This window comes from Watersipora subatra, chromosome 1 (assembly GCF_963576615.1).
Source record: "Watersipora subatra chromosome 1, tzWatSuba1.1, whole genome shotgun sequence".
Taxonomy (NCBI): Eukaryota; Metazoa; Bryozoa; class Gymnolaemata; order Cheilostomatida; family Watersiporidae; genus Watersipora; species Watersipora subatra.
The window spans coordinates 36,863,070-36,889,563 of NC_088708.1; the positions used below are offsets into that span (position 1 = coordinate 36,863,070).

General features: G+C 37.2%; 1 protein-coding gene across 1 annotated transcript in view; it reads left to right on the forward strand.

The window, feature by feature from the left end:
- LOC137387207 (uncharacterized) overlaps nucleotides 1–26,494 on the forward strand; it is a 258,969-nt gene that overhangs the window by 134,338 nt on the left and 98,137 nt on the right. Inside the window, exons 14-23 of the mRNA XM_068073548.1 lie at nucleotides 2,366–2,610; nucleotides 4,576–4,738; nucleotides 5,578–5,738; nucleotides 6,289–6,570; nucleotides 9,060–9,167; nucleotides 9,654–9,818; nucleotides 12,868–12,968; nucleotides 13,651–13,811; nucleotides 20,550–20,669; nucleotides 25,372–25,478. Of these exons, the coding sequence (XP_067929649.1) occupies nucleotides 2,366–2,610; nucleotides 4,576–4,738; nucleotides 5,578–5,738; nucleotides 6,289–6,570; nucleotides 9,060–9,167; nucleotides 9,654–9,818; nucleotides 12,868–12,968; nucleotides 13,651–13,811; nucleotides 20,550–20,669; nucleotides 25,372–25,478 (1,613 nt within the window). The remainder of the gene's footprint in view (nucleotides 1–2,365; nucleotides 2,611–4,575; nucleotides 4,739–5,577; nucleotides 5,739–6,288; nucleotides 6,571–9,059; nucleotides 9,168–9,653; nucleotides 9,819–12,867; nucleotides 12,969–13,650; nucleotides 13,812–20,549; nucleotides 20,670–25,371; nucleotides 25,479–26,494) is intronic.

A 26,494-nucleotide genomic window follows, 5' to 3' on the forward strand; every position in this document is an offset into this window, starting at 1 on the left:
GCACAAGTAGGATTACTGTCTGCTATATTATTTGTCCATAAATGAACAAACGAAACTTCAGTAGTTTTGCTTAGAAGCATCTGGCTTAGCATTTATAGACTGACAGGTAATTTATGTAAATAGCTATAAAATGCCACGATACACTGACAGCAAAGCCGTTTCCAAGTCTCTGACTGTCAGTGATTATTAATGACAATTTTGGTCTATTTTTAGTACAGGAAGTGTAGCCCTAAAAACCTAAGACGCTTGTCACTCTTCGCGGAGAAATAGGCCAAACATCAGTCATGAAATTTTGAGCAGAAGTTCAAGCTGAGCAGGTTTCAGGTTTTCAATGCAACCCAACCCAATGCCACCAAAATAGATATATGTATTAAACTAACAAATGTGCAGAAAGAGGTTGCTTTAGTTACCGATTTAAAAAAAAGTGGTGACAGTGATTTTAACAGAAACTTTTCTGACGACAACTTTGTGAGGTTGGATGTCCGATACTTTTTGATGAATTTTACTAAAATTTTGTGAAAGTTCATCTTGAAGTCATGAAATAGTATTAAAAGCATCAAACTTCTTTAAAAGCTATAAAAGATTAAGAAAGGGAATTAGGAAAGGAAATAAGGAAAAGGCATAAGGAAAGGGAATTAGAAAAGGGAATTAGAAAAGGGAATTGGAAAAGGGAATTAGAAAAAGGAATTAGGAAAGGGAATTAGGGAAGAGAAGTAGGAAGGGAATTAGGAAAGGGAATGAGAAAAGGAAGTTAAGAAAGGGAATTAGGAAAGGGAATTGGAAAAGGGAATTGGAAAAGGGAATTGGAAAAGGGAATGAGAACAGGGAATGAGAAGAGGGAATGAAAACAGGGAATGGGAAAAGGGAATTAGGAAAGGGAATGAGGAAAGGGAATTAGGAAAGGGAATGAGAACAAGGAGTTAAGAAAGGGAATTAGGAAAGGGAATTGGAAAAAGGAATTGGAAAAGGGAGTTGGAAAAGGGAATGAGAAAAGGGAATTAGGAAAGGGAATTATGAAAAGGAATGAGGAAAGAGAATGAGGAAAGGGAATTAGGAAAGGGAATGAGAACAGGGAATTAGGAAAGGGAATTAGAAAAGCGAATGAGAAAAGGGAATGAGAACAGGGAATGAGAAAAGGGAATGAGAAAAGGGAATGAGAAAAGGGAATGAGAAAAGGGAATGAGGAAAGGGAACGAGGAAAGGGAACGAGGAAAGGGAACGAGGAAAGGGAATTAGGAAAGGGAATTAGAAAAGGGAATTAGAAAAGGGAATTAGGAAAGGGAATGGGAGACCATATACGTATTCGATAAGCATGAGTGTCATTCGCAAATACAGACAAACAATTAATTACAGTATTTAATACCTCAATACTCAGAGTAAACAGTTTTTTTATACAACTAAAATAACTTACAGTTTGGGGCCCAATGTTGGGGACCAAAATATTGGAAAATCAAATTATACAGTTCTACCATATGAAATATCTGAGGTTGTTGATAATTGTAGAGTTCAGTTATGCAGCTCTCCGAGAGGGCACTCAGTGTTCCTGTGGAGATTTCTACCCTATGCATACATTTCTGAATAGCTCTGAATGTAGCACCGCTTGCCCTGGGAACCATAGCCAATTATGTGGAGGACCATATTCTAGTTCTCTGTATCACACTGGATACCATAGTATGTTCGTAGTATAACAAATCAGATATCTATTGCACTTTCAGTACTTTTAATCTGATGAAGTCAGGCAGTTGCCAACTGTGTGGTACTAATGACTATTTTCCAACAAGTCAAAACTGCTGTTTTTTCACTGCTTCTAATAAAAAGAGAGATCAATCGGCTCTCAGTGACACACTTCCTATGAAAGTGTAGCTGAAACCCTCATCCTCGTAAAATCCTCGTAAAGGGCTGTTTAAGTTGTTGGCAAAGACGTTCGCTCTGTAAGCACTCATCATCGTAAAGGGCTGTTTAAGTTGTTGGCAAAGACGTTCACTCTATAAGCACTCATTCTCTGTAAACACTTATTCTAAACTCTTGATTCATTATTCTAAAGTTGAAACAAAAATCAAATTATTCAGAAAAGACCTTTTTACTAGAGTAAAAACTTGACATAAATTTATTTCCCAAACTCAGCAAAAAATTAAAAATTTTAATCGATTTGAGAACTGAGTGTAAAGCAATTGGTCTTCAGCACAAAGTTATCACAATCCGTCAGCTGTATAGGTTATTATATATATAAGTCTTATATAGGTTATTCCATCAAGGCATTGATTAAATATGATTACAAATAGACGATCTACTAATACTTAAATGTAGTATGGGTAACAATGAATAAGAAACATTTAAAGCTAAATTAATATATAATTTTTTTCAGATCGGATTTCTCAGTTGTCGATAGTGAGGCTTGATGAGACCGTAGTAAAAGGAAGAATGGGAATATTCTATGTTAGCTTTGCCCCACTCAAGTTGTCAGCTTCTAACCTATCAATTGACAATATTACTGACTACCGGAAGGTTCTGGAAAGTAATGCTAGCTATTCCTATAGCATTCATTCCAACACTGTTGGCTGCTACTTTTTCGATGAAGAAGCCATGGCAATTTCATCAAAAGGATGTACAGTAAGCATTTCTTCGCAAGCCTTTTTTTGTTTAGGTATTTGTTTTTTGTAAACTTAGCAAAGGATCCCCAGAGACTTTCTTCCACTTCATTTAAGACCAGATGCTTGTTCCAGTCAAAATAATATATTTGTGCCAATATATTAATATAGTGTAGAGATTCCAACCTGTACACAACTGTTTGTTTTGAGGCATCCCGTGCTTCAGCTTGTTGAGTCCTGACAGCATCTTCATATTGTAAAGGCCTGGCCGCGGTAGCTGAGCCAGCTTTACTGTACTAACAGACAGATGCAGCCTGAACTCTGGGCCTCCCCTTTGCCGGGCCTGTCTGACACACTTGTTGGTCAGATCAGTCCGTGGCTGTTGCCCAACCTCAGACTCACTCGGAGCCCCAATACAGCCTGCTCTCTGAGTCCCTATCGTTGGCTAGTCTAGGTCCCGGACTAGCTCACTCTAGGGCCTGATCTTTTATGCTATTGCATCTCCGATCAGGTCTAGTCATAGCGTAGCCCAACCCCTAGCCTTTCTTAGGTATCTCTCAGGCAGTTCTTATCCGGAGTCAGACCAGTTCTGGTTGAATGGTCTTATCTAAGCCACTCAGGCAGGCATAAATGTAATCAGTTCGTGTGAGCAAAGTTTAGTCTATTTATTATATATATATGCATGAACACACGTAAAACAGCATAAAGCTCTCAACTACCGCAACGAGGTGACTTGTGCCCCTTCTTATATACTGGCATTCTTCGCCCACTTCTACTCTTGCCCATAAAAGGAGTGTAATGACTCTTACGTAACAATATACAGTTTAGTTAAGGCATGTCTGCGTGACAGGCTTGGATACAAAATGTTACATAACAAAGACATATGAGGAAGGCGTATGTAAGGTTATAATAGTTGGACACAGATATCTAACGAGGGCATAAATAAGTATAATTGTCCAGTCCTCCACAATATACTAAAAAATCCGCCCTCTCTTTCCGGAAGCTGACCGTTCTCCCTAGCACTGACCAGCACCCAGTTGATCACTTTCTTGGCTGAGCCGATGACTCCATCGTTTGGTTGGGTGGGGTCAAGCTATTTCCCATTCCCTTGCAGGCTAAACAGGACTGAGGCCTTCGGGCTGCCGAGTGTTTGGCTGACCTGTGGGTCACCCAGCCTCCCTGACAATACATTGCGAGACATTAGCTTATCATGGCCTAATATAGTTGTGCCACTGCTGTTGTGTTCCTATATCTGGTAAAAAAATAACTGCACATGTACACATGTCGGACTGTAAACTAATAACATGTATCAGACTGTACTGTATTAACATGTATCAGACTGTACAGCAGTAACATGTATCAGACTGTACTGTGGTAACATGTATCAGACTGTAAAGTAGTAACATGTATCAGATTATACAGTAGTAGCATGTATCAGACTGTACAGTAGTAACATGTATCAGACTGTACAGTAGTATTATGCCTCAGACTATACATTAGTAACATGTATCAGACTTTACAGTAGTAAAATGTATTTGACTGTACTGTAGTAGCGTGTCAGATCGCAGTAAATAATATGCATCAGACAATTGTCATTAACCTTCCTCATTCATAGCCTGTGGCGATGAGATTACTTTCTTTTTTTTGGACTATGTGAAAATGGCAGTTTGGCAAAGTATGAAGTTCACCAGCAAGACAAATGAAAGTAACTGACAAATGTGATATCTGTGATACATACACATACAATGTAAGTTGCTTGGAAAAAAATACTACTGGCGGTAGAGCAAAAAAAGTGTTATTAGTGGTAGAGTGAAGAAAGTATCACTGTTGTTAGAATGAAGTGTTGTTGGTGGTAGAGTGAAAAAAGTGTTACTGAGGGTAGAGTAAAACAGTACTGCAGATGGTAGGGTCAAGAAAAGGTGCTGTATCTCACTTGATCAGCTATCTACTTACCATTCCTTAGCTTTTATGTTCATATCTATTGCAGGTGAAGCCCAGCCCTTCGCTTCAGTATGTAATCTGTTCATGCAATCATTTGACCAGCTTCGCTACTGGATGGATTGTAGCTCCTAACACCATAGACTTTACAATCCTTGACTTTGAGCCTTCTAACAACGCAACAATATATGTCACTTTGGCTGGCACATTTAGTAAGCTTTATATGCATCTTAAAATTATACATCATCTTATACATTGCAATTGTCTCGTGGGCCCGCCACGAAAAACGTATTCCAAGTAAATACTCAAAATAAATAAAGATGACTTCAAGGAATATGCATACAATTAAATGAATGCTTGTCATATGCCTCACTCCGTAATAGATATTGTTATGACATATGGTGAATCGTAATGTTATAATGTAGGAGCATGTAAAGAATCTAAAAACCTCCTAAGTTTAAATATAGCTAAAGAGTGGGTGAGTAAAGTTTTTATTGATTCAGCCATCCACTGAATGGTTGATATGCGCTATTTGACTTATTTATAAATACATGTATATATATTTTTTTTTGAATGTTGGTTGTTCATCATTGTATATGTTCAGCTATAGCTATTAAAATCTTGGAATAAAAAATCCATAAAGCAGAAGATTTGATCTCAAAACCTCCCGTTCGTCAGTCCGACACCTTATTAACTAAACCTCACAAGCGCGATAGATTTGCTAGGCAATATATGTTGCTATATGAAATTAAAAACGCTGCCGTTTTCGAGCAAGTCATGTAACACGTAACATGTGAGAAGCGTAGCTTTTATAAGTGCACTAACTCAAATCATCAATTGAAAATGTGCCAGGCTGATAACAAGTCACTGGCAGCTCTCATTACCTTTCATTGTTTATAAGCTGATCTTTAATACTAGCTAGTTTAGTAATAAAGCTCATTTCAATGCATGTAGCGAGATAGGAAGATCATACTAACGACTCTATGTAAAATGACAAGCATATTCAAAACATTCTGAAGGCTTTATAAACACCTTTACTATTCTTTTACAGCTCTATACATAGTATTTGTTTTGTGGGCCCGCCATGCGGACAAAAAAGACCAAGCTAAGCTGGGAACTATCCTAATGAGAGGAAACAACCCCCATGATAGATATCTTTACGATGTGACAGTTAAAACAGGTGCAAGGACAAATGCTGGAACCAAATCTCGGGTAACTATGCGAAGTGGTTGTTACACCTACTGCGAGTAAATGGCATTTCATTGAGGCTAGGTATTTGTTTATTGAGTCAATATGGTCTCCGAATGTTCACTCTTCAAGATATCACTCTTCAAGACTAGTTATAAGAACTCCAGGCTATTTTTTTAATAAAGTTTTGCGAGTACACACAAGATCCGGTGTAAAAAAGATGACAGAATTCTTAAAAGTCGACTATGTTATTGGTAAGACTGCTTTATAGCACATTTTTCGACCTTACTCAATTATTTTTTAGGTTTTTGTTGACATTTTCATACTTTCAAAATTTTTTTACAAAATACGTTTGACAATGCTCTGCAAAATACGTTTGCTGTGACAGCATGTTATTCGATTTGGCACAATATACTGGGTCTAAAGTATATAAAGTGACAAAAAGATTTTTCCTCGTAAATACTAATATGTACTTATTGTGCACATTTTAGGTTGCCCATAACTAGCTCCTTCGAGCTACTAAACAAATTTCTGTAATCAGCATGGTTTCAGAGTAGTTTGAATGATGTGACAGGTATACTTCATGGCATCAGGAGAATTGGGCGAAACATCTGTTAGACCACTGAACAGTCTCAAAAAGGAAACATTGCAACGGGGTCAAACTGACACGTATCTAATGGCTACCCCGCGATCACTTGGTCAGATTCAATACATAAGAATCTGGCATGATAACAGTGGTAGCGGAGCTAGTGCTTCTTGGTTCCTCAATCATGTCCTAATCAGGGATATACAAAGTAACGAAAAATGGTGCTTCATTGCAGACAAATGGTTTTCTTTGGATGAAGAAAACGGCAAGGTTTGCGTTTAATGTTCGTACCCTTTGGAATAGTAAAATAGTCATATCGAAATCGAAGGAGTTTGCGAAAGCCTGAACAGTTAGGTGCTAATGGCATGGCCCCTAAAACGACTGAACAGTTGTGTGCTAATGAAGTGATACCTAAAAAGACTGAACAGCTGTATGCTAATGAAGTGATACCTAAAAAGACTGAACAGTTGTGTGCTAATGAAGTGATGCCTAAAAAGACTGAACAGTTGTGGGCTAATGGAGTGGTATCTAAAAAGACTGAACAGTTGTGTGCTAATGGAGTGGTACCTGAAAATCCTGAACAGTTGCGTATTAATGGAGTGATACCTAAAAAGACTGAACAGTTGCGTTCTAATGAAGTGATGCCTAAAAAGACTGAACAGTTGTAGGCTAATGGAGTGATACCTAAAAAGACTGAAGAGTTGTGTGGTAATGGAGTGGTACTTAAAGAAACTGAACAGTTGTGTGCTAATGAAGTGATACCTAAAAAGACTGAACTGTTGTGTGGTAATGAAGTAATACCTAAAAAGACTCAACGGTTGTGTGATAATGAAGTGATACCTAAAAAGACTGAACAGTTGTATGCTAATGGAGTGGTACCTAAAAAGACTCAACAGTTGTGTGGTAATGGAGTGATACCTAAAAAGACTGAACAGTTGTATGCTAATGGAGTGGTACCTAAAAAGACTCAACAGTTGTGTGGTAATAGAGTGATACTTAAAAAGACTGAACAGTTGTATGCTAATGACGTGATACCTAAAAAGAGTGAACAGTTGTGTGCTAATGAAGTGATACCTAAAAAGACTGAACAGTTGTATGCTAATGGAGTGGTACCTAAAAAGACTCAACAGTTGTGTGGTAATGGAGTGATACCTAAAAAACTAAACAGTTGTGTGCTAATGAAGTGATACCTAAAAAGACTGAAAAGTTGTGTGGTAATGGAGTGGTACTTAAAAAAACTGAACAGTTGTGTGCTAATGGAGTGATACCTAAAAAAACTGAACTGTTGTGTGGTAGTGAAGTGATACCTAAAAAGACTGAACAGTTGTGTGCTCATGGAGTGATACTTAAAAAGACTGAACAGTTGTGTGCTCATGGAGTGATACTTAAAAAGACTGAACAGTTGTATGCTAATGACGTGATACCTAAAAAGACTGAACAGTTGTGTGCTAATGAAGTGATACCTACAATGACTGAACAGTTGTATGCTAATGGAGTGGTACCTAAAAAGACTCAACGGTTGTGTGGTAATGGAGTGATACCTATAAAAACTGAACAGTTGTGTGCTCATGGAGTGATACTTAAAAAGACTGAACAGTTGTGTGCTCATGGAATAATACCTAAAAAGACTGAACAGTTGTGTGCTAATAGAGTGTTACCTAGAAAGACTGAACAGTTGTGTGGTAATGGAGTGGTACTTAAAAAGACTGAACAGTTGTGTGCTAATGAAGTGATACCTAAAAAGACTGAACAGTTGTGTGCTAATGAAGTGATACCTAAAAAGACTAAACAGTTGTGTGTTAATGGAGTAATACATAAAAAGACTGAACAGTTGTGTGCTAATGAAGTGATACCTAAAAAGACTGAACAATTGTGTGGTAATGGAGGGGTACTTAAAAAGACTGAACAGTTGTGTGCTAATGAAGTGATACTTCAAAAGACTGAACAGTTGTGTGCTAATGAAGTGATACCTAAAAAGACTGAACAGTTGTGTGTTAATGAAGTGATACCTAAAAAGACTAAACAGTTGTGTGGTAATGGAGTAATACTTAAAAAGACTAAACAGTTGTGTGCTAATGGAGTAATACTTAAAAAGACTGAACAGTTGTGTGCTAATGAAGTGATACCTAAAAAGACTGAACAGTTCTATGCTCATGGAGTGGTACCTAACAAGACTGAACAGTTGTGTGCTCATGGAGTGATACCTAAAAAGACTGAACAGTTGTGTGCTAATGGAGTGATACCTAGAAATACTGAACAGTTGTGTGGTAATGGAGTGGTAGCTAACAAGACTGAACAGTTGTGTGGTAATGGAGTGATACCTAAAAAGACTGAACGGTTGTGCGCTCATGGAGTGATACCTAAAAAGACTGAACAGTTGTGTGCTAATGGAGTGATACCTAGAAAGACTGAACAGTTGTGTGGTAATGGAACGGTACTTAAAAAGACTGAACAGTTGTGCGCTAATGAAGTGATACCTAAAAAGACTGAACAGTTGTGGGCTATTGAAGTGATACCTAAAAAGACTGCACAGTTATCTGTTTGTCACTTCTTATAGGTTATCGTGTAAGGCTATTGGCTTAGTCAACTTTTCTAGCCTTTCATATGATGTTAGCTGTTTATTATTTATGATCTAAGAAGTTGAAAGCAGTACACAGATCGAACTTTCTGCTTTTCAAATATTGTTAGTCAGTGTTTTTCATTATGAGTTTTTCAAGATATACATACTGGCTATAAATACTATCTTCTCTCTTGAGCAGGTTGACAGAGTGTTTGCAGTTGCTGGAGAAGAGCAGCTTGTCAATTTTTTGCGTTTGTTCTCTGCAAAGGCTAAAGGAGATTTAGCTGATGATCATCTTTGGTTTTCCGTAAGTTACTCACAAAATTCGGCTTGTGTGACTCCAATTTTTTCTAACATCCAAATTTTTGCAAAACCTTAGTTCAAAAATAAGGAAAATACTATAATTTTTTCAAGATAACTAACAAACCCTTTAAAAAATTTGCCTTAATAAATTAAATGATTTGCTTTTTAGAGTGCATTCAACATGTAGCATTGGATGGCTGATATAAGTGACAATACTACCTACTTTATTACTTATTCATTCATTGTTTTTGGTTCGGGTTTCATGTTGATTACCGTTGCAGAAGTAGTAGTAATTAAGTTTACTGTAGCTGTAGAACATGTTTCAGGTTGATTACAGTAGCAGCAGTAGTAGTAAGTGAGCTTGGTGTAGCTGTAGCTGTAGCTGTAGGTGTAGCTGTAGAACATGTTTCAGTTCACATAGTATTGCTGAATGAAATTAAAATCAAGCTAAATTATTTTGCTTTACAGCTGCACCATTCTTCTCTCGCAGGTGTTTACTCGTCCAGCAAAGAGCAGGTTCACAAGAGTGCAGAGAGTTTCTTGTTGTCTCCTCCTGCTACTGCTCAGCATGCTCACAAGTGCCATGTTCTATGAAAAAAGTAAATCACGTTCGGCTGGCATTAAAATGGGCCCATTTACTTTGACATCAGAACAGGTGTGTTTAGAGACTGAACTTTGATATGATAAACATACAAAAAGCAATTGTCTACTGTAACTATGAGTACTACCAGAAGTATGGTTGTTGTAAACGCATTGTCAGTGGTAGTCAAGGTAAAGCCAAATCATCAGTAACCATGCTGTCGCAAGTGCTGTCGCAAGTGCTGTCCACCCCGAAACTTTGCACGCACAGTATGGCATTTACTATACTAGATAGTTGTGAGTCACCAAATTAACAAACTTTATATTGTGGCTGTATGCAAGGCTTGCCAATTCTTTTAGACATAATTCAAATTGCTGGTACATGTATGTTGCAGTTAAATAATTTTGCTTTTGGATAGCAGAGAGAAGCACACCAATCAGCACTGCAAAATATGATTTCCGCGCATGACAATGATCAATAGTTTATTGCATTCATATCCATAGCACAAGCTATTCTTGTTTAGGTCTATCAGTACTTGTCAGCGACCACCCGAGACCACCTGTGACTATTGGCAGCCACCCGCAATCACCTATGACTCCCTCTGACAGCTTAGTACTGTATCTAATTATTCCTGTTCTCATGACTACCCACAAACACCCGTAACCACTGGCTGTCATCAGCAACTACCGATGGCCACTGATGCCTACCAGTGAGCAATGACAGCTAGTAGATAGCAGTAACCATATTTACTGTTTTTGTTTTGCTATCTTGTTTAATTGCAGGTTGCTATTGGTCTATATACAAACATCATTGTCTTCACCGTATCTCTAGTTATCACACAAATATTTCGAAGATCAAGACGACAACCAAACAAAAACCTAAGAAATAATGGAAAAAAAGCCTGTTCGAAAAGTTTGCAGGTGTTTACTACATTCCTTTCTTCAATCAATGTGGCTCTCATACTGTTTAAACTGTTAGTATCAGTAACTTTTTAAAGATCTAGTGAAGTCACATCTTGATGAATTAACCTGAACTGTTCAAAACTGTTTTAAGCCTGGTTCCCATATTGATTGCGAGACTCCTGCGGTAACATGCACAGCAGAACGCTTGCGAAGCTAGGCTCAGCGGCATCTGTTCACATAAAAGCCACATCGTTAATAATATGGTAAATATAATTGCGTAATCTAATAAAATGTTTGCTTGCCATGCCGTTCCTATAATGCTGACCTTTACCCGAACAGTGAATTTCGAAAAGGTTTTGCCTGTGGCCGTTTGCAAAGTTTGAACAACGCTAAACTGTTGCGATGCCGCCTGCAAATACCGGCGGTCTTCGGCAGTACCCGGCGCATACGTTCCCATTTCACCGCTAATTGCCTGTGGTGCGACGTATGTGGGAACCAGGCTTTAGCTAATGTGTAGATCTAGCAAATTTCTCTCAGTTTTAGCCACTGATAGTTCTGGATTTTTTGCTTCGTGTTTCCTACATTTAAGTTACGTGAGATTGGTTACAAAGAAGGCAGTCAAATACTAATTGACAGCACCTCTTAATTTTAGGGAAAGTAAGGAAGGATCTAACTACTTTATGGAAACCATGTGAATCATGCCCGTGTCAATAATCATAATTAGCACATGTCAAAAATCATAATTAGCACATGTCAAAAATCATAATTAACACATGTCATTAATCATAATTAGCACATGTCAAAAGTCATAATTAGCACATGTCAATAATCATAATTAGCACATGTCAATAATCATAATTAGCACATGTCAATAATCATAATTAGCTAATGTCAATAATCATAATTAGCACATGTCAATTATCATAATTAGCTAATGCCAATAATCATAATTAACACATGTCATTAATCATAATTAGCACATGTCAAAAGTCATAATTAGCACATGTCAATAATCATAATTAGCACATGTCAATAATCATAATTAGCACATGTCAAGATTCATAATTAGCACGTGTCGATATTCATAATTAGCACATGTCAATATTCATAATTAGCACATGTCAATATTCATAATTAGCACATGTCAATATTCATAATTAGCACATGTCAATATTCATAATTAGCACATGTCAATATTCATAATTAGCATGTCATTAATAATAATTCCCTCATTTCGATAACCTTAATAAATATTATTTTTCTTTGGAAAAACTATCATTTTAAAAGGCTTTCAGTTAATCCTCAATCATGCCCATTTGCCACTCTACAAACTTTTCATCAAATTGTTACATTTGCTCTTTACTGTATTGCAAGTGTTTTTGGCTGACTTAATGTCGTATTATACAGAGGTTTTGCGATTGAGAAACTTAATATCTTGTCTCATTTGAGAATTACAATGATTATTTTAAAGAATAATAATATACAAATTGAGTGCTCACAGATATTTGTTATTCGAATGAACATCACTGGCAGATATACAGCTAATAGACAGTTTTAGGTGATGCTGAACTATTGTTCTCTGACAAGATTCAGATTCAATGTTTTACCGTGTGTTATTAACATTCTCGTGGTTTATTTGATAAGATGCGGTTTTCATCTCCTTAGACAACTCTGTCAGTTTGTATGGGTTGAACTACTCTGAGCTGTTAGATTCTTTTAAAAGACATTTTTATAATATTAATCAAAAATCAGCAAATACTAATGTAATCACTCTGATCTGGTGAAGCTTTCGTTTTTATTGGTTTTAAAAATGCTGACATGCCATCATTTTCATACGGTGGAATAGATAGCATAGCATGACAGAACATGAAACAATGCAGCAATCTAGTTTAATATAATTTAGTGCATGACAAAATATTACTATATGGTTGATCAATAACATAATGTAACATATTGTATCACAACACAATAGAACATAATCTCTAGTACAGCCTGACCAAATAGAGTGCAACATAACATACCACACTGGCAACATGCGGCATAATGGGTCTTAATGAAATGTCACACATAAGTTCACTCAGCATAACTTAACCTAAATTGTAGCATAGCATTGCCAAATAATAATACCAGGGATCACGGCGCCCAAGGATGCTTAATATGTCATCATTTCAATATCTACCATGATAGGCTGGTTAACTTCATCTGCTTTATTTGTGTTCCAGGTCTATAACTCACCTGCCAGTTTCTCTATTTCTGTTACCGAGTCTAAGAAAAGTGCTAAGAAAAAGACTAGCAAACCATTAACATTTCCATGGTGGTGCAGGTGTGTGCTATATATTTGTTTGCAGTAGAGCAACAAAGTAGCCATATGTATTTTATTCAGAGGAGTAGTCATATGTATATTATACAGTGGAGTAGTCGCATGCAAGTTATACAATGGAATAGTCACATGTATGTTATACAGTGGAGTAGTCATATGCATGTTATAAAGAAGAGTAGTCACATGTATATTACACAGCGGTGTAGTCACATGCATATTATACATAGGAGTAGTCACATGTGTGTTATACAGTGGACTAGTCACTTTCATGTTATACAGTGGAGTAGTCACATGCTTGTTATACAGCGGACTAGTCACATGTATATTATACAGAGGAATAGTCACATGTATGTTATACAGTGGTGTAGTCATATGCATGTTATACAGTGGTGTAGTCACATGCATGTTATACAACCAACTTTCAGTCATTGTGGAAGTAATGACATGAAATACCTCTAACTTTAAAACTTTTTTGCTGCTACTATTGTTGATTTAAATCTCAATTGTAAACAGTTAATGTAGCCTACATGCAATGCAAGATATCTAGAATTGTCTACGCAGCTTGTAATAATGTGTATTCAATGAATAGAAATTATTGTCATTTTTCCTTTGAAGTATTCATTTTTCTACTTGAAGCTTTTACTATAGTTGACTGATAACAACAAGTTTAGCCTTTCTTTTTTAGAATTATAGCGTGGGTTTTGCTGTGGATAGCGGTGATCGCTTGCACCATTTTCATCTATCTCTACAGTCTAGATTTTGGCAATGATAAGACATCTAAATGGATAACCTCTATGGCCGTAGCTCTTTTGACAAGTGTTCTCATAACACAACCGGTTAAGGTCAGTTGCTTGACTTTTCATGTGTCTATACAAAAAGGTTCGATAATAGATATACAGGTTGTAGAACTGTAGTATGGCAAAATTTGTTTATTTAGTATGGATATTTCTTGTATCCCCTTTTTACGATTGCACACGCTTAATTATTAATTAAGTGCACCATGTTACGATGAGCAACAGCTCATCGTAACATGAGTTACAATTAGTTTCGTCCAGGAAATCAATATTATCCCACACCATCACCATAGGTTGACCATGTTGCAACTTGTCTAGAACTTTGTCATGATTGGACAGGGAATGAACAGCAAGAAATATCTCAATAATTTTGAAGAGTGTCATATGATACACAATGACCAAGCCTGTCAAGTATATCTATTAACTCTCTAAACCCAGTGAGATGTTTAACAACAAGACTAAGTGCCATGGCTTTTGGAAAATTGAGTTGTTCAGTAGAAGCAAGCATTAGCAAATAGAGGACACATTCACCTTCTCAGAATGAGAACAAGAGGCATATCAGATTGATATTGCAGTAGGGAACTTACAAATTCAAGGATCTCATCAGGAACAGAATCATCAAATGACTTTAAGTTAGTGAATGAGGAAGTTAAAGGCCATGGCATTTCATAGGATGAATCTGAATAGAATTCTGCAGCATGAACTGAATGTAATATGCTGTTGCTGTAGGATTCATCACATTCTCATCAATCTTTGTCAGACTGGAGGTAGCAAATAAAAGCTCCCATTCAAAAGTTTCAACATCTGTATTTTCACCACTGCTGTGACAAGCAGCTGCCTGTCGGTATACATTGACGCTTCTTTTTTTTGACAGTCTTTGGTAGATCAATGTTGGGCAGTCACGCTGTAGCCTTTTAAGGAAATCAGACTTGTACATAAAAAACAAAAGGCAGATAGGTCAGATGCATTACTGTCTTCTAGAACTATGATGTTTTAATTATAACTTTATAACTACAGTATATAACTCATAAATCCTTAGCCTAAATTGAAATCGTGAAGTGCTGAGCATAATGAAAACAAAAAAACTTAGCAAAATCTTCCAACATCGTTAAATGCAAAGACATCAATTCAACAAACCTTATCTCATCCACAACTGGATTTTCATGTTTCCGCACCAACTTTGTGAACATCTGTGTTTGAGAAACGAGGCGATATCTTCTTCTGCTGAATCAACCGTCTTTTTAAGCAGCTGCTTGAAATGAGTCTTGTAAGTCTGTTCATACTGCTCTCAGATTGTTCCACACTGGAGAACAAATAGAAAGGAAAAAACAAGTTGTCAAATAAAACACAAAAACATGTTAACATCAGTTATCATCTAGGCTTACCAGCTAAGACAAAATACATATTAAACAGGTCCATGCCTCAGTTGTATCATTGGTTTCATGTGTAAAAGTAAAGACCATGAGGCAGACAAGCCTTAATTATCTTCAAAATAGATTAGATGTGCAAGTAAAGATGCCTGAGCATTTATATGTGCTTAATGATGAAATTAAATTGACATCTTGACATGACATAAACATTCAGTCAATAGCTTTTGGTTTGTTGGGTTTACAAGCGAACTCTCTGAAGCAGGATCTGCAGTGCCTTGCTTCGCAGTCAACCAGGTCATCATTTGCACAAATGAAGTCAAACACTTTCTTACCATCTGGTCTCATCTTAGCACTCCCTAGTAATAACCCTGCAAATGAAGATATATTGTAGGCACCCGCTTTTAAGCGAGTTCAAAGAAGATCCGTAAGAAGCTAGTAATTCATCAATTACAATAGTTGCTTTTGTACACTACAAGGTCTACTTACCAGCAGCTATGGTTTGTGCTTTGCTTAGAGTGTCTTGAACATGTTTTTGGTTGCATCCTTAATAAATCTGTCTTTCTTCAAACAGATGACACATATTTCTGGCAGTATTGGACCTTTACCTTGAACAACAATAGACCTGTTACGCTTCGCGACAGGCTAAAAAGCATAGTGCAATAATATAACCTGATGTATCACGCGTAATTCTTCAAATCTGAGCACCTTTTAATTTGCAGCTCATACATTGTAATCTATCAATACATTTATGTCCAAATTGTAGGCTATAACACATCATGTAAACTGCAAAGAGTTAGTTTTGCAGCTTACAAAATGTGCAGACAAAAATAAATAAATTTTTTCTCCCACCATGAGCCATTATCATGGAGTAATCATCATGAACGAGTTTGTTACAATACTTTTTCTAACAGGCTTAATGACATAACAAGTCTGAACCCTCATTAAAGTTCTCAATGCTTAGCACTTTTTGAGCAATTTCACATTTAATGCTTTCTTTTTTTAATAACAACCATCTGTTTGAATACTATTTTGCTGTCTCATGTTGAACTTTAGTCACTTTGACTAGGGTTTCATTCACGGACTGATTAAGACAGTGAAACAAGCACTCTTGCTGCATCCTTGGCATGAGTTAAAAAATGCTGAGAGTTGACTCACCTAATCTTAAATAAAAGCATTTATTAATTTTCGAGATTATAGAATAGTTTTCTTTGCCTGATATGTAAGGTTTTCCAAGCAAACTTGGAGTTGCCCTCTCCCATTTCAAAAGTGCTCTCTAACTCAGAAATGTGCAAACACATAAGTGTGAAAACATTTCAATTGAATTCAGCATAAATTTCGGAGTATGAAACACCTTTGTTTAAATAGCCCACCATCTGAAGGAAAAAGCTGAAAGATAGGTTTATGTTCCTACTGTACTATAAAGAAGGCAAAGCCAAGCAGAATAAAAAGTATTTATAAGGAGGCCAGATGGGTCAAGATAGTCAGAAATCACTGGAAATCTTTTGCATGCTGTTCCTTGAAATGCGCACACATTAAATACATGTTTTTATATATAGGTATGCAAAATATATACCATATCTATTCTATTCCCTTTGCACTCGGTGTTTTTAATTCTTTTAAGTTCTTGTAAAATGAAAAGCAGAGAGAAACCTGCAGTTTTTTGTTGCATATATATTATACATATTGTGACAGCAGAGCACTGTGATAATCAGAGTTATAGGGGGTTATAGACCTTTTGGCCTTCACGATTGTAAGACCAAGCCTTCGAGATACCGAAGAAGGCCGGACCGCTGTTAAAACCGTGTGTAGAACAAAGAAAAGGGGCAAAGCCTAGACTGTAAATAATACTATTAAAGGAAAAAGAATCATTCATTGAAGCAGATTCATACTGGGCAAGGGCTTTCTGCATGTATGTTTTTGGGTGCTTGCCTTTCATGCATGTATACTTATACATTTATGCAGTAAATATATATTTAATTGGTACATATCTGCAGACGTCACTGTCCTAAGAAGCCAGTACACCAAGGAAACGGCAACAGGCTGCAACAGTAGTACCGACTACTGTTGCACTAAGGCTTGAACCCCCGACAAAAAATCAGTTGGCCCTATGTCAGAGGTCTGTAAAGACAACCAGTTTGACCAGACCAAGACTGAGAATATCTGATCAAGGGGCTCTAGTCCAGACGCGCCGGTGCCGAGACTGGGAGCCAACAAAGAGGTCTACCCCTGCTAGGCTGGCAACATGAGGGACCTTTGCATTGGTTGTCTAAAATTATTATTAAGTCCTTGAGGATTTTTACTTTTGATTTCACGAAGACAGGCTCGACACCTCAACGTGCTCATGCTGGGCTGCACAAGGCCGTCTGACCGGGAGCACGACAAAAGATCAGTGAAACAGGAGCCGGCTAGTACAGCCTCGGACACCCGCCTATATGATCGGACTGACTTGTTATCCTTCTTCTATCCCACTGATATGACACTTCAGGAGCTCGCTTCAGGAGTTTGGGCCCCTGGGTCATGTCCCGAGGGTGATAAAAAAGACAACATCTTGGTTCGCAGTCGCAAGCCTACCTCGAAGATTATAGGATCGACCTCTCCCCTTACATGGGCCAGTCGGACTTCCTGAGCATCTCCAAATTCTGCCTTTGCGGTCTCAAGAGTGCCTAAAGAAGATAGGTCTGCTTGGCTTACTGGCAGTAGCATTATGCTCACTTGGACATAGGCACTGGGCTGGCCCCACTCCACTAATTATTTCATCTTAACGAAAAGGGACTCGTTCAGTTCCTGCTTGACACTGGATGTACCACAAACTTGGTAAGTAGGCACGTGCTCAACAAGGTAATCCGGGCAATGAAGGGCTTGTTAGAGAAAAGTGACAGCCATGGACTCATGGCGAATGGGATTAGGCTGTCCTTTTACTGAGTCATACGGCTACCAATGCGACTTCTGTACATAAAGGCCGAGGAGTGCTTTTATGTGAGCCTGATTAACGAGGGGGCTATCATGGAAATGTTCTTCTTAGCGGCTCATCGGTGTGCCATGTAGTTTCATCAGCCTGTGGTATCTGTAAACAGCTATCTGTTAACTTGTATGGACAGATACAGCCGGTTGCTGCTCAGTAAGGTTATGATAGTTTGCTACTTGAAGTGTCAGTCAGAACCAAGATGGCCATTCCGTGCAGGGTGACAACCCAGAACTACTGCATGTTGGGAGTGCTTGAGGGTTGTCTGGATGAGCCGCTGCTTGCTACGATCTTGAATCGGCCTGGGCCAAATGGAAGCATGGCACAATCGGTACCCCAATCTGATGAACCTGTGCCTTCACCTCCAAGCTAGTAGTACAGACGAAATGTACATAAGTATAAAAGATCTATACCTATGTACCCTGTACATGGGTATAGATCCTCTGCCCATGTTTTTGGAAAAAACTGTTCTTTTTATGAGCAATGGAAGAATTATGAGCGTCGATTCTTCAAAAACCGAGTTTAGATAACAGGAATGACGCTAGTATATAATATGCTATCTATCTGCAAAATTTAGAAGTTATGTAATAATAGTCGATCAAATGCTACCAAGATATATTTAAGAAAAAGTGACATAAACATATTTTTAATAGATATGCAAACAAAAATTGATATTTTTGGAACAAAAATATTTGCATCGTTTGCTCGACCAGTTGTGTTCTGATTGCTGCTTTTGTTTAGACCCATTTTATCATCTTCTGGCTGTTCAATGCTTTCTACAGTATCTTCTGACCTCAACTCATTTTTTGCACTGCTGAACTAGTCGATGTTAGGTTCGAAACCATTTTTTAGTAAAGCAAAGCATACGTGTTGTCAATTAGAATTGTGCAAATAAAGAGAAATTTCCAACCAAGTGGAAGCCATGCACATGCATGCTAATCAGAAGTTTTAGCCTTAAAATAGTAGTAGTAGTTCCATTCTAATTACTGTCCATTTTTATTATACGCTGAAATATGAAACTGCATTAAACAAAGAGCTATTATGAGCCTGATGCAGTTATTAATTATTTATAAGGTGTTGCTTTTAAAATTTTAACGAAAAGTCACAAAGCTTTGGAGTTAGAAAACAAACTTCGATACGAACAGCAACCATAAAAGAATTAATTGTCATTGATGAAACCGAATTCTTATTCGTACCGTTGTGGGGACAGATTTCTACCGATCACTTGTTACTATGGGTTCGTAGAGATCAAAGAATATTGGAGTGGTGGTCAAATAGAGATAGCATTTAATTAAAGGGTGGCTGATCTATTTTTCAACCCCTCTTCTATAGTGGCAGTCAAATAAAGGTGAAACTTCATATCATGAGAAAGGTGTTTTTTGTGCAGTTTAAATGAATTAAGAGAAAAAATAAAACGACTGTAAAGGTTTTCAAACTTTTTCAAACAGCTGTAACTTTTAAATTTCACATGAAATAAGTGTTTTGTTAAAATCAATTAGGAAAAACAATAAAGCTGCAAAGGTGTTTAAATGTAAATGTGAAATCATTAGCAAGTAATGGCTAAATATAGTTTGCTTTGTTACGATTACAAGAAAAAGACTACTTTGTACACGATTATATGATTTTAGTTCATGTCAGTGTTGGCATCATAAGGCGAAAATAGCGTATAGATGTAGATAGTATTATAGAAACCCATAGTAATTATTTAATGCAATCACTGCCTGGTAAAAATCATCATCATTAAAAGATAGTAACAAAACAATAATATGATTATGTTAACCTTAATAATATAGTTACTTACAATAACTTTAGTTCATTTTGTTAATCATTTTGAATCCAACTTAAATGAATTTAATTTACTAAACACATACTTGGAGGAAGTTTTATTATGTGTTTTAGTGAACTTCAAACAGAAATGTTATTATTTATCCGTGTGCGAATTGTTTTTAGTATAACGGATACCAGATAAACTGGATAACAAATATGGATCTCACCATTGCGATTTCAATGACATGTATTTTTTTAATAACGTATATAATCAGTACACAAACTGCCAAATTTTAAGTTTGAGAGAAATTATTGTCAATATCGTGGGATGGAAAGAATTAGTCCTAATTAAAAAGACGAAAAAGCATCGTGCTGCATAAACTTGAATTCCCAAATATTTCTTAGTAGAAGCAACATAACGCCTGGGCGCAATGCTGAAATAATAGCTATAGCTGGACAATCACAACCACAGACGAATACACAAATACACACACAAACTTTGAGAACTATAGGGTATATAGACAGACGTAGGCTATACAGTAAAACTGGCAGAGTAATCAGATAAAAAACTTGAAAACTCTTCATCTTTGTTTATTTGTATTGTTCTGAATTTATTAATTAAAGCTTGAAAATAATACATGGACATTTTGTTGTTTTACAGGAAGTTTTGATGGCCATATTTTACAGGTAGTTTTGATGGCCATATTTTTCTCACTCATTGTCAAAAACCCACTGATAGATGACTTGGGAGATGAAGACGATGATCCGTGCTTAAAAAAAGATGAGCAATGGTTGGATGATGACCGAAAAGGTAATCATTGCGGTGGTGTGAGGTTTATAAACTGCTAGCTCCATAGTTGTTCATCGTTTTCTATGGTCTGTAGCAAAAAAGAGCTTTAATGCTTTTCTATGGTCTGTAGCAAAAGAGAGCTTTAATGCTTTTCTATGGTCTGTAGCAAAAGAGAGCTTTAATGCTTTTCTATGGTTTGTAGCAAAAGAGAGCTTTAATGCTTTTCTATGGTCTGTAGCAAAAAAGAGCTTTAATGCTTTTCTATGGTCTGTAGCAGAAAAGAGCTGTAATGCTTTTCTGTGGTCTTTAGCAATGCAATCAAATAGCCGCGTGCAATCAAGAAAATGGTGTATAGAATATATAGTAAAAGCTATGAATAGTAAGAGCTTTCGTAGTCGATAATTGGATTTCAAACCTGCGGATGCAATCATTCTGAGTTCGAGTCCATCACAATGCAAAATTTTAATACCAAATATTTTAATACCTATAGCCGGACAGACAGACAGACAGGTATCCAAACAGATGAGAGACACACAAACATTGTGATTTATATATATACACTAGCTGCATTACCGGTGTTCGGGAACAGATTTACAAAAAAGCAATAGTTTTATTGAGAGTTGTCTTTCATACTGTAAAACATCTCCAAATATGCAATCTACTGAAATTTTCGTGCTGATCAGAGTGCATACACATATGCAGTCATAATTGTCAATACATTTGAAGAGACCAAATGGAAATATGCAATGTGTTTTACAGCTAGTCTAAACAATGCATCAGTCTCGAACCACTCAAATCGCTATTGTCCTAATTCTGTACACAGAACTGATAATGAAATTGACATTGCTAGGCAAACTGAAGTTCTTCAAACTGGCAGTATTAAAAAGTTTTACATATTTTAATTTTACATGTTTTAAGAAATTATAGAAAATATTTTGCTATTGCACTGCTAAGCTATCGCCAGCATTTATTGAATTGAGACCTCTACATGCTTAAAACACTAATCATGATTCACCAGTTCTTTGTCTATAGCCTGTGTTTTGACATGGTATATACAAATTATGCAGCAGGTATGTGGTTGTGTTGATAAAATTTATTACCAATAAAATCTACTATATAAACTACATATATGGCCTATCGCCTTTTCAACGTAAGGCATTGCATTTGGAGCATTTTTTGGACATTCATTTTATAGAAAAATTCGGCCCTATACTGTGTTGCATGACTGTAGTCAAGTGCGAAGTTTTCTGCTCATAGACGGCACTTGGTAGCAGCTGATGTAGTTAGTGCATCTTGCTGTTGTTGCCGTTTCATCTGCTCTGAAAATTCAGCTCGCCGAGCAGCTGTTGTAGCTAGTGCATCATGTTCTTGTCGCCGCTGCACTTGCTCGAAGGTTTCTGCACGTCTGGCCGATGTAGCAGCTGCTCTGAGTCGTTTGACTCGCTGCTGGGTCGGTTCAGCAGTCCCTGCACTTCTAGCAGCTGCAGCATCTATTCTGGCTTGCTCTCAATGTACCTGTGTTTGTTCAGCAGTTTCTGCTCTTCTAGCAGCTGCTATTCTGTTTTGTTGTAGTCGTAGCTGTGTTTGCTCTGCAGATTCTGCACTTCTAGCAGATGCAGTAGCTATTCTGTTTTGATGTAGGCGTAGCTGTGCTTGCTCTGCAGTTTCTGCACTTTTAGCAGCTGCAGAGTAGCAGTTCTGTTTTGTTGTAGGCGTAGCTGCGTTTGCTCCGCAATTTTTGCTTGTCTAGCTGCTGCTTTGCGAATTCGGTCTCTTTCTCTACAAGAATCACTCTGTTCTTGCGTTTGGGCAGTAGTCTTTTTGGGAGGCATGGCACTACTTCAAGCGTTTCTAAAGGCGATTGAGATGGTGTGATTTTTGAAATATACGCTCCTTGCTTTTTTCTCACCGTCGCCTATCGTAACGCTCGGAGTGCCCGTGCAAGTTCTGTAGTAGCTGTAGTTCTGTAGTACTCAAAGCTGGAAATAAGTAAAAGTAAGTCAGCTGCAAAAGGAAATGAACATGCTTATTATCACAAACAGTTGCAAATCCAACGTTTTAAGTAGTGGGGTGTGGCAGTTCATAGACTATAGAACATTGAATAAGAAGTACCAACCGTTTTGATGTAGAAATTTAGTAGGTAAAACGCAATAGCAGTACCCTTGCATGTTCTGTAGTAGCTGCAGTTCTGTAGTACTCGTAGCTGGAAAAAAAGAAAAAGTAACTCAGCTGCGGAAGGAAATTAACATGTTTACTAAAACAAACAGTCGCAAATCCAACGTTTTCAACCCTTTCACTGAAGTAGACTCATTTATACGTTTTCTATGGTCGACCGCCGTAGACACATTTTTGCAACTTTACCAGCAATTGCTAGTAGCTGAATTTTATTATTTGTTGATAATATAACTAACGATCTTAAGGACTTTTATGGTAGTGGTGGTGTTGTCCTAAAATTTCTCTATAAAATTAGCCCAAAGTTTAATATTTTAATCTTTGTTTGGGGATTTCCAACTTGAAAACGAACATTTTTGTGTAAGTTCATCAAAGGCATCAGAGTTAGAAAACAAATAACTACTTATGTTGATGACATATAGCCGATTCAGATTTTTTTGATTACACAGATAATTAAAATAGCAATATCAGCACTGACTCTGATGGCAATGAAAGTAATGGTTTTGTAAGAATAAGGAACATTGTAGAAGATCATTTTGCTTTGTAGCTTCACATCGCTTTATCAATGCACAAAGTATGGAGACAATGAAATTTTTGCATAGCAGTGCTTGTTAACATGTTGGCAAAATGAAATATATAACCAAAACAAATGTTCTAGATGGAGTTTGAAATTGAAAAAATATTGTATACATATGAAGCAATATTGGCAAAATGGCTGGCAGTAGGCCGATAGCTAAATTTGTACATGAACGCAAGTGAAAGGGTTATGTATTGGAAGTGTGGCAATTCATAGACAATAAAATATTGAATAAGAAGTACTTACCTTTTTGATGTGGAAATTTAGTAGGTGAAAACTGCATTTTTTCCAGTGACCGCAAGAAACAAACGTTTACACGTTACGGTACACGTTGGCAGTAAATATTAATTGCATGTAAATTACTACTCATTAATTTATTTTATTTAATGAGTAGTACATTTGTCGAGCTGTATAGGCACCTTTTTAACAGAGTAACAACTTTGCTGTTTAAAACGGAACAGTGCCGTTGGGCGCTGAAAAGAGGTGCGCTAACCAGAGATCACGTGATTTTTGTGTAAAAACGATGAATAGGCCATGTATAGAGGCGCACTAACCGAAGATTCCCGTTAATGTGCCCTAGCGGTGAAAGAAAAAACCCCAGAATAGTACGGTACTCTATAAGGCAAAACACGCTGGAAACACAATTACACAGACAGACAACGATTGCCGTTTATATAGTAGATGTAGAATAAAGGTTTACTTGCAACAAAATTCACATTACAGTTATTTGGTATCAAAAGATTCACCATGTCTTACTCTGCCGTGTTGTAGGTTCAAGATATGCAGAAATGTGATTACAAGCTCTTAAAAGCTCAAAAACGAACAGTTAATCGAAACCATCGTGAAAATTCCGAAGATTGGAATCCCTTTCAATAAAACGTTGTTGAACACGATGGCTTCCGTTTACACTTTCATGCAACCTCATTCAATAAAACCATGTTTATTTTCCTTGCACATCTTTTTTATCATCATTGTAATGCTGTCACTTTGAGCAATGATATCTCAAAACCTTCAGTAATTTTTCTTTAATTTTTTTACCTTAGCTTGAAGGAGTGCATATCATCCTCTGATAAACATGAGGAGCTTGTTGGTCACCTGTGATAGTCAAAAAAGGCTGCAGAAAGTGTTTGCGCATATGACCAGAAGTATGGGTCACATGATCAGATTACGACTAGATCATTAGACCAAGCTGAAACAAAACTATAAAGTAGCAAGCGTCTGTGTTTGATACGGGCTTTTCCGGTAGAACATGAAGTGTTTGTTATAAGCTAGCGTTACAGAGCGATTTATATTGAGCCTTTTAATGGCCTTTCAATTCACGAGAAAACATCACTTGTCAAAACAATAACCACAATGTTTGAGTATGTCACTGAAATGAAGAGAATCCATACTAACTGATTTAAATGCGATTAACTGTTTTTTTTAGCTTTTAAAAGCTTGTAATCACTTTCTTCACATGTTTTCCACCTGCAACACATCAGAGTAAGACATGGTGAATCTTTTGATACCAAATAACTGTAATGTGAATTTTGTTGCAAGTAAACCTTTAAACAATGCAACCAAGAAACGTTTTGCCTTGCCGTTGGCAATTATGAGTAGGCTGCAGTAAGGTGTGCAAAAACTATAAAGAGGCAACAAGTAAGTTGCGGTCAGACTGCAAGAGGTACCTAATGCAGGATGAGTAGACAGCGGGAAACAACTGGTAGATTGTTGGTAGACAACAGGTAAAAAGTGAAGAAAAAGCAGGTAGAGAGTTGAGAGACTGCAGGTAGAGAGTGAAACAGCAGGTAGAAAGTAGATAGACAGTAAGTAGAGATTGGAGAGACAGCAGGTAGAGATTGAAGAGACAGCAGGTGTAGATTGCAGGTAAAGGGTGCAGATAGACAGTAGGTCGAGATTTTAAAGACAGCAGGTAAAGAAGAGGTAAGCTTTGAATAAATTTAATAAACTGATGTGTCTTTCTCCCATCTGTAGCCTACCATGCTGTTCCAGCATGCATGCTGCCTCTCAATCAGAAACTTTTGGGTATAATCAAGAAAGGACGTCTCAAGGAAGTTAAGATGTATGCTGTTATAAGAGAAGTAAGGTGTCTTATATGTTTGTTTAAAGCATTTGCAACTTCGATTTCTTATGTGAAAGATGAAAGCAAATTTTTGTAGTGTTAATCTGTGTTATGGATCTATTTAAGAAGAAGATCCTAAAGAGAATTTACTAAGAATTACTATTTTGTGTAGTACTGTGAATGACAGGGATGATGTTGAACTTGCGAGAAATCTACTTCATTGACTTCTTACTCAGCCTGTCTTGACAAGCTGTTAGTTTTGCGTAGTTGTCCCCCCGTCGAGCGCCGAGCAACAACAGCTTGTCACAAGACGTACTGCACCTGATGCATCAGCTGCACTTATAGGGAGTTGTTCTCTTCCGTCTATGCGGCTTGGCCGCGATGCTATGTCGGTCGCTCCATTGGTAATCATAACGGATTTCACACAAAAATTTATGTAGAAAAAAACAAGATTACGTTTAACCAAAAACCAGTTTCTGTGATAAACTTTAGTAGAACTTAAGAATAAAATAAACTGAAAATAAAATCAATAAGAACAAATAAAACTGACTGATACAAAAATAGAAATAAAACTGACTGAGCGTACAAATAACGAAATGTTTAGTCGCTGTTGTTGCCTAAGTTCTCAAATTCTAATAAAGTTTACTGCAGAGAGGGGTCGCCAGTTAAACGTTCTTATCTTAGTTTTTCTACATAAATTTTTGCGTGAAATCCGTTATGATTACCAATGGAGCGACCGACATAGCATCGCGGCCAAGCCGCATAGACGGAAGAGAACAACTCCCTATAAGTGCAGCTGATGCATCAGGTGCAGTACGTCTTGTGACAAGCTGTTGTTGCTCGGCGCTCGACGGGGGGACAACTACGCAAAACTAACAGCTTGTCAAGACAGGCTACTTCTTACTATACAGTACGTCAGAGGCGTCAAATATACTAGACAACCCAGTAGATAATTTTATCATATATTATATAGCCTATAACCATGCAGACAAGTTTGATTTTTCCTGTTCAAACAATATAGATATTTATTATTTT